We start from the raw sequence: 9,852 nt of genomic DNA on the forward strand, positions 1-9,852 counted from the left end.
TCGTGATGTTGTGACTCCCTAGTTAGAAACTACTTGTCGCGTGACTCACCGAATAATTTACGACAAGGCAGAAATTCAAGCATTTTTTTACATCTTAATGGAAGAAACATTTCCCCAAAAATCTCGTGATAGAAAAGCCAGTTATAAGAAAGCTGTGGATGTCTATCGGGTCGAGGACCAAGAGAAGACCGAAAAATTTCAACGTGGTCCAAACAACAGCATTGCCTCAAGTCATGTTATTGATGTGTTTACGAGCTCAGACGCTGACAATGGTTTTAATCAAGGTAAGATTATTTCTAGAAACTCAGCCATTGAATTTGTTTCTTCGTATGAATTAGATATCTTTACGTATGATGCACGATCCTCGCAGTAGAGAGCGCTATTTATGCAATGGCGAACTTCATATATTCATTGTATTAGATATCTTTATAGTCGAATGACATAGTTAATGGTAATCAGGTGCGCCTTTCAAATTCAGAGGACATCGGTTTGCGAAGTGGAGTAATTTCATAAGCTAGCGAATTTAATTATAGAATACGTACATCTGTCAAAACAAACATCTGTTTGTTGTTAGATTATTGTAGGAGGGAGCATGCTATCCTAATATTAAAGGAAACATTTCCGAAAGAGCGAGAATGATTTTGGATTATTTTTCAACCGTGTTCAGTCAACTGAGGTGAAATTAGCGAGGAAAATGTAAATAGTGTGATAGTGTCTTTCATGAATATTGTCCTTAATGATACGCCTGAGATACTGGAGAAGGCATTAATACCAAATTCGTTAATGTGATATCCTATCGAAAAGGTTGTAACGGAACTTCTGGACGCCGAGAATGTATGATAATACCTAGATGGAACGAGCGAGCGCCTTCGATTGGCGATTTAAAACAACTCTCTTTTCTATTCGATTTTAGCACGACGTTGTAGGTTAGCTTTATTGAATTTTGGCACGACACTAGATAAACTTTAATATTCATAAACTGCACATGGATGCTTGAGTTACCAAGCGCGTGATTAAGATGAAAAGTTACTTCTTCCCAGGCTAGTTTTTTTTTTTTTTCTGTTAATGTCATCGTGAAATTAATGCAACACCTGGCTAATTTAACCTTGGTCGACTCATATTTGGAAAAATTTAAATAATCGTAGATTATTTCCATTATGTTATGAACTGTCATTACAACGTTTGCTCCCGCAGTGACTTTTCCTACGTAGAGGGGAACAGCTAAGCTCTAAGTTCTGAAATCTCACAAGGTGATAATCAATGTTAGGCATAGTTAAAACGTCGAGCTTCACGTGAGACGAACTAAATTGCAATTTTGGTCGACCCAAACGAGAAAAGTTCGACCGTCAAACCAAATTTAGAGCAGCAGAAATAAATCTTTCGATCAGCTGGATTTCAGATAAAGAAATTGCTTTTGAATATATTGAGTTTGATTCATGAAAAGATCGACGTTTGTCCCACAATCAATCTTCATAGGTTCTGTACGTCCGAAGCAGACGGAAAAATTTTGAAGGTCGTACCAAATTCAGTTGAATGTAATGTAATGTGTAATGTAAACTTTATTTATACACGGAGAATCATCAGTTAAGCTAAAGGTAATTTAAAAACTAAAACTATTACAACTGTTTTACATGATTGTCGTGTGGGGATCCGATATCTCAGATACCTTTTTAATACCCCATTCAAACTGCGCAATAGAACCAACGCCTTTCAGATGTTGGGGCAAGTTATTCCACAAACAAGCCCCGCTATAACAAAAGCTTCGTTTCAGGTAATTAGTATTTGGCTTGAGCAGCGAGAGTTTTCCCTCAAGATTTCTTAAGTTATAATCATTAACATGGCGTTGAGTGAAAAGACATTGAAGATATTGTGGGGCAAGTTCATTCAATTTTTTATACATAATTAAAGTTTCTGTTTTTTACGACGAAGAGACAGCTTCTCCCACTTAAGCATCGCTAGAAGGAGGTTGGAGCTCGTATCAAAAGGTGATTTAGTTATTACTCTGGCTGCGCGATTTTGTAATTTTTGTAATTTGTCACTCACATTGAACGAACTCAACTAATTCAAACGTCGAATTTAGCATGAACTACAGTCCCACATTTGGGTTCGTCTCTGTAAACTGGACCTTTACTTTCCTCTACCGTTACGTAAATAAGTATACTAGAAATCAATTAACAAAACATTTGTGGCCATTAGATAAAGTGCTAACAGTCAGAACAGAGAACAAAAGTTTCCAACATTTTTTTCCTTGTTTGAGTTCTCATGGTTTTTTCACATTATATCGTTTGGCAATGCGTTTTATGCTTTCATCTCTGTGTAAGTAAGTATTTCTTAACTAAATATCGGCAAAGCTGGATTCTTCTTCGAACATAAGATAGTCGTTGGTTATTTTGAGGATCGTGAGGTTATTTTTGTTTGTTTCTAACCTTGAGATTGGATCAGCCGTCAGCTTACTTAATGGTGCTTTAATTGGACCGCTATACTGAGCAATCGTGAGGCATTATTTTAAACTGTTCGTTCGTGAGGTAAACAACACTGCCTTGGTCAAAGTGTGGTTGACAAATCGACAGATGAACATTTCTTTAGTTGGAGGTAGAGAGCGTGGATGGCGATAATAGAAATCAAATATTCTTGAGTAGTGCTGCTTCTTGATATGTTTAGAGCACTATTTGCAGATATCACGTTTACATGTAACTATGGTTTATCTATAATTATGCTTATGGTCCTCACACCGCCGGCTGATTTGAAAAATTTTTGTTTTTTTTCCTCTTGCAAAAAGCCACCGTTGAGAATAATCCAGTGAAAACGTTCTTCATTCAAGACAGTCCTCATGCCAAAGGTGAAGGTACAAGAAGAGAAACGTGGAGTGATTTTGCAGAAAGCAGTAGCCTTCATGGCGTCAGAAACGTTTTTGTTCGTTCTTCTTTTTATGTGCGGATATTTTGGTTTGTTCTTTTACTAGCTTTCACCGGCTGGGTCCTTTATTCCATGTACAGCAGCATTCATAAGTACTTCCAGTACTCCATTGCTACGGTGATGAGAATCCATTACCCAAAAGAGGGAATGCGGTTTCCTGCGGTCAGTTTGTGCCCGATGACTACGTTTACGAGGACCAAAATTTTCATGAGAGACGATAATCCTGCATTTGAATCGCTGGGGCTGAACTTACCTGCCTGCAAAGCAACAGCGCATGTCAGAAAGGGGAGGCCATGTGGGGAAGCCTTGTTATGTTGTTGCTCAGAGCACGACGCCAGGGACATTTCTATGGCTCTCGGTAACTGCACTGATGACTACAAGAAGGAACTTCAGGAGGTCATTAAGAAAGACAAGAAATCGTTTGATGACAAAAAATTCCACGAGGCCTACGGTCCAAGTCTGCGGCGAATGATTATTTACAACACATGCTTTTTCGCTGCAATGCGGCACGGTCAGTGCTCTTATGAAGATTTTGTCCCAACTATGACTGAGCGTGGGGTCTGCTTCACATTCAACTCAGGACGGAATGGCAAAGAAGCATTTAACGTATCTTACGGTGACACATCGACTGGTCTGTCGTTGATACTAGACCTTAATTTGAATGACCACTTGGTTGGGACTTTCTCCGAGGGAATCCGGATCATTGTCCATGATCAAGGGGTTTATATAAATCCCGCAAAAAATGTCCTGGTGGCCCCAGGGAGTTATGCTCAGATCAGTGTGAAACGGAAAGAGGTAATTCAAAAAGATGTTTATCATCATTAATAATCAACCCAGAGTCGTACAAAGAGGGGTAAGGGTGGATTCAACACTTCCTCCTCAACACAACTAAAGGTTTCTCTTAATTTCTTCAAGATAGTTTCAGTAAAACTAAAAATAAGCTGTTTAGGGGGTATGTTTAGTAACAGACTTGCGGATTGACCGGACCAAAACTTCTCGAGTAGAAGTTAAACATTTGAAAATCCTTATCCGATCTCTAGCATGTTATAGGTGTAATGATAACACCTTAACGATTACACCAAATAAGTAAAAAAAAACTGGTAAGATCAACCTAAAAATAACTGACGAATCAAAACTGAGCAGCGGTCACCATTCGCAAACTCTGACACATTGTGGAGGTATTAGAAGTAAAACTTAAGATGGAGGACTGTCTTGTTTCATGGTCTGCTCGTTTGTTTTTGTTCCAACTGTTTGTTTGTTTGTTTTTTGTTTCAAAGTATATAAACAAGAGATGGCCATACGAAACAAATTGCAGCGACAAAAAACAGCTTAAAGGTTTTCCAAAGTACGACTCTGACGGATGTTATTATGAATGTATATCAAATAAAACAGAAAAGAAATGTGGCTGTAGATTACCAAGTGACCCCGGTAAGAAATCAACTGAACTGCCAGAGCTCTAATGTTTTCATTTCGCAGTTTGAATATTCTTGGGTGATCATGACTTTTTTGTATCAATCTTACGTATCTCTTCACACTATCCAAGTGGTTGGTGGTTGTTAACACTGTCCTTCGTGAAAAAGAAATGTAATGAGGATTTAGTCATCGATCATTGGATACACTTGCTTGAATTCTTTGAACTAAATTCAGGGTAATCAATAGGAAAATTAATTTACAGATTGTGGCTATAATAGGGTTATGGTACAAGAAATATAGACACTTATCATCATACCGTATGTCTTACGTGTATGTAATTGATTGAAACACTTTTAAAGTTATTTCGGAATTTGATCCACTTTATTTTGCCCATGGCGTCCCAGTCAATGTTTGAAGATAACATCTTGCAAGGACATATACATGGGGTACAATTTTATGAAACAGAAGTGCTAAGAACTGTGGGCCCATTTCCTTTCCATGAAATGGTTTAATGATGATGATATTTTTTTCACTTAGATCAATTAATTGACGACCGAATTTGCTTCAGGGATGACAAACCATGCCCTAACGACGTATTTTCTGGTGGGTGTAATAAACAGGTTCTTTCCCGGTCCACCTCATCTCTTATCTTTGTCTGGACACCCCATTCAATAATTTGTTGCTTTTCGATTGTTGGGTCCGACTTAGTGTCTGTCTACCTCTATGTCATCCCCCCCTACCTGTCTTTCCGTACGCCGAAAGAAGGCTGTTTTAGACAAACGTTTTGTGATATGATACAGTGATTTCACACTCTGAAAACTGAATTGAAATCTATTTGGGAAACGTCTTCAGTCACGACTCCTGACAACATTTCCTTTCAGCACTCTCCCACCTGGACGATCAGACATCATGATCTAATGTGACTCCCGGGTTCAAACCATTTACTTTTTGGTGATAATTATACAGGAAACGGGGTTAAGGACTGGTGTCCTGCTTAGATGAGATTCATGACCAAAATAATTACGATAGTTATACTTTAGCGCTAACCAGCGAACTGATATCTGACTGTATATATTTCAATTACAACGTCATTTACTTTAAAAGTGATGGGAACTTTTATCAGCGGATAATGAATATTTGATCAGTTCATGCTAGGCAGATATTGTACGAGGTAGAGCAAGATATAATGAATTATCAAAACCTTGCTCTGAGTTATCATAACATAAACATAAGGTCTAATTATTCATGATATCTTGCAAAAACGGAATTCAATACAGGCTTTACATTTTTTCATGAAAGTTTGAGAACTCTTAATGGATGAGGGGCTTGAAAACCAGGAAGATATTGAACCTGACATGATTAATGTAATATCCACTGCAGACATTGGGTAATCCTGTCAAATTCACACACTACTTTATATTGATTGAATCCTCTCGACCAATCATATTTTCCATTGAAAGTCTAATGCATAATAACATGTATTACTTGACACAGAGATGGTCGCAGGGACCTTGGACTGTGACTGTCCCCTCGCTTGTCACGTGGTCAGTTACGAAACAGTAACAACTACGGCGGCCTTTCCGAACCCATCGCTCATAAAAATATTACAAACGAAAGGATATAACAGGACAAATGACTATCTCAGGTAGGTCAAATGTAGCTTCAATGCTGAAGAGCATGTGAAGCATTCGATGAAAGAAACTAAAAAAGCGAATACCTAGGTGTTTGTTGTTTAATGTCTGTATTTCGTGAATTAAGTGCGCCCTTTTTGTTTCTACGTTTTTGTAGGTGAATAAGTTCATTCAGATTATAAGTTTTATATTTCTGTTTGAAATCTGAGTAAACTTTTCAAAGATATTTTTCACCTACCTCACACTTTGTACGTGGAATGATTCTCATTAATCTAGCTAGCCATTGAGCGGATTCCAAGGGAACAAATATCTATCCATCCCTTAAAATTTTTTCACTTAGTTTTTATTTAGATGCTCGTTTTATTATTATTTGATTACTTTGTTTTCAGTGAAATTCGAGAAAGCTATCTTTCATAACTAATTCAGAGTGAGTCTTGCAATAAATTGAATGTTTTTCATGGAGCAAAGACGTCCTTCATGAAGCTCTCTCGCTATAATATTGAATGGGTATTGTACAGGGTCTGACAAATGGAGGTATAAAAGTATAGGTTCTTCGCCCTAGTAAGTTTATTTCGACAGCAACTCAGAAAAATTGAGGGGGTGTAGCTGCAGCGCATGAAAAGAACTTGCTCACTTACGGACACAGATTTGCATTCATGTATACTAATACATTACAACGTTCCGATTAAAGAAATTTGGTCGGATGTTTTTTTCTCCTATTTTAATGTTTTTACATTGTTGTCTCTGTGCGTGTGCAATTTTGCTTTGCAGAAAGAACCTGATCAACCTCGTAGTTACTTACACGACAAATTCTTATGAGGCTTTCAGGCAAACGTCCCAGTACGACAGCGGGGCACTCATGGGTAGGTTGGTTTTTCAGTTTATTCTCACAATTTTCTGAAGAAAATTAACATTAGGGTACCTTGGTAGCCGTAATGTAACATGCTGATAATTTGGTCAGCTGTGGTTGTGATTTAAGACCTTGAGATAGTATCATTCAGTTTCTCTGTAGGACGTCTGAGAATGATTTTCACGTCTGTGAGTGATTTTCACTAGAAAACACCTTGGCCAAACACCAATGTTTGGCCAAGGTGTTTTCTTGTGAAAACAAGTGTAATTCGTTTTATTCCCTTTCATCAATGATGTTTTTTTTTGTCAAATGAAGATCAAGCTGCGACACCAATCTCCAAGACGCATTTTTATAGCAGTTTTCAATTGATTGTCTAAAAACCAATACAAAAGGAACCACAACTACCAGTCAAAAGAAAGGCTGACATCATCATCAAGCAATGAGAGTTCTAAATAAAAATTGACAACCTACCTAAAGCGCGGGAAAATACGAGTAACCAAGTTGGGATTGACTTAAGTTTTGCATTTGATAGCTTGGGAAAGTGGCGCGAGTTTTTTTTTAGACCAATCACCTAAGCTAAGTAAAGCAAAACCAAAGTAATCCAGGATCACTTTAGTCTCCTTCGCAGCCGTTTTCTTGGGCGGTCACGCAACGCCCCCCCCCCCCCCCCCAAAGAACGCTCCCCCAAAGAAACGGCTGCTTAAACCCGAACCACATTCCTTTCCATGCTTTAGCCAATCACGGCTCCCCTCACATAATCCTGAGGCAGTCGCGCCAAGACCATTTGGTTAATCACAGCTCGTGTTCTATCGGTGTTTGAGTGTGAAGAAAATAATGGCGTCGACCGAAAAAGCTTTCCATTTGGTTTGTGAGAAATTCCAAATCCCAAGTTTAAATGAACATCAGAAGTTGGCAATTGGAAAATATGTGTTGAAAAGTGAAGATGTATTTGTCAACCTACCTACAGGATTTGGAAAATCATTGATTTACCAAGCTCTTCCACTAGCGTTCGACCGCACAACCAAACTTTCAGGGCATATCGTTGTTGTTGTTTCTCCGCTGGTAAGCCTCATGGAGGATCAAGTGAAGTATTTACAAAGCATAGGAGTAAGTGCTGCCAACATAAGTAGAAAGACTGACGATGACAGTTACATCCATAGTAAATCATTGCGATATCTGGCAACTTCCGTCGAATTCGCGAGGGAAATTTACAAAATTGATAACTCACTGATACGTGATTGGTTTTCTTCATAACAAAAGGCGACGCGTGATTGGTGGATTATTTTGTTACATCATGATCTCAAAACAAAGGAAATGAACGTGGTTCGGGTTTAAGCAGCCGTTTCTTGGGGGGAGCGTTGCGTGACAGCCCAAAAAAAACGGCTGCGAAGGAGACTAGGATCACTTTCGTTACTCAAATGAAAACTGCTGTTAGCCGTGGGTCGTATCATTCTTATGTTACCTTCAGAACACTCCCGATTTGTATAAGTTAATCCTTGTCTCAGAATAAACAATGCTCTGTCACGAACACTTCCCCATGAACATCTGATGAGGCGTCCATTCCTTATTAGTCAATGCATCCAAGCTGCAGTAGAATAACATGTTTCGTTACCCAAGGAGACCAGAAACCTCAAGCACAAGTGATTGGACAAGGATTGTCTTTGGAGTTAGGCCTTCATGAGAGATTTAGTCTTTTCTAGTTTTATCCTCTCTTGCGTACGGGGAAACTAATTCATTTCAGTGGTTAGATACAAGTTGTTTAATTTACGGAAGGGATCCGTTGAAACAAATGCCATTTATTTACAGTACCCTTACAATTTTTTGTAGGAGAAATTGGTGGCAATCTTGGATTGTTTCTCGGCTGCAGTATTCTTACCATTATTGAGTTTATCGACTTCGCCATTTACTTTTGCCGCACTCGTCACAAGAAGAAATCCTAATATTGAGGCTCGTGCTGTTCGAAGGAAGTTTCCAAACGTTATCGCCCGCACTAAAGCCCCCTAACGGGGCAATTTGCTAGGAAATAAATTGGTTGTCTTATACACTAGGTGGATATTGTTAGCCAAGACCGAAGCTTCTTTGAGTCGTCCGAAGCTTCTTTGAACTCAAGCTGGTGTATCAAAATGGCGGCTAGAAATCCTAAGCCAGGACGTAGCTAAGAAGGAGCCTTCTCCAGAACACCCATTCTGCGTTGTGAAATAAATATTTCTGTCAAGAACAAACTTACCTATTACTTTAACTTAAACGCGTGAATCCGAAGAATCTACGTATTCCTTTGCTGGACCTTTGAACGTAAGTGCGAGCCCGCCAGAACACAAGGTAGAGCGGCAGCATAAGCTACATCAAGAATGGCGCATGGATACCGCCACCGTGACCTTCCTTTTTATTTTTTATTTTATTTTATTTTATTTCATTTAGCTTCGCCAACCAGCAGGGACACCGCAACAGCTTGCGCCGATTACTGCGGGCCCACTAAACCCACCCATCCCACCCCAGGGGAGGACATCCATCACACAGTAATCTCGTGTGTGGGAAATTAACGTCTCCTACCCCAACCCTGCAGGAGACGGGACCTCCATTTATTCGTCCCTATCCGAGAAGACTAGAATATCTAACCATTTATTGATGTTATAGAAAGGCAGCAAATTCTTCTCAATTATTTTAAGACCCTGAGTGTTGGTCCGGCCGGGGCTCGAACCCTCGATCTCCCGCACGACAGTCCAGCGCTCTATCCATTGAGCTAACCGAGAGGCGAAATCTAATCTAACCGGGAGGCGAAATCTAATCTAACCTTTGCGAAATTCAAGCTTCGTACTTGATAAGGGTAATTTTTGACGAACGTCATTCAATAAAAATCAGCAGAGAAAGTAACGAGTGAATATATTTTCTTGTCTTCTAGCGAGAGCAGTATTGTAGCTGTAACCAATCTCAGATCCAACCAGCGCGAATCAAGACTATGTTTTGTCAGAATACAAATACACAAACATTCAAAAATAACTAACAATGCACTTATATTGTGAGCATTACTTAAAAATAGCACTA

At 39.1% G+C, this 9,852-nt stretch overlaps 1 protein-coding gene across 1 annotated transcript; it reads left to right on the top strand.

Moving 5' to 3' along the window:
• Positions 1 to 9,681, top strand: LOC111321577 (acid-sensing ion channel 2). Its single transcript, XM_022924497.2, has 7 exons — positions 1 to 284; positions 2,780 to 3,711; positions 4,194 to 4,344; positions 4,867 to 4,932; positions 5,824 to 5,974; positions 6,732 to 6,823; positions 8,638 to 9,681. Exons 1-7 carry the CDS (start codon positions 98 to 100, stop codon positions 8,748 to 8,750), a joined length of 1,692 nt encoding a protein of 563 aa, XP_022780232.2. The 5' UTR covers positions 1 to 97; the 3' UTR covers positions 8,751 to 9,681.
• The last annotated feature ends 171 nt before the right edge of the window (positions 9,682 to 9,852 follow it).

Source organism: Stylophora pistillata, chromosome 10, assembly GCF_964205215.1.
Source record: "Stylophora pistillata chromosome 10, jaStyPist1.2, whole genome shotgun sequence".
NCBI lineage: Eukaryota > Metazoa > Cnidaria > Anthozoa > Scleractinia > Pocilloporidae > Stylophora > Stylophora pistillata.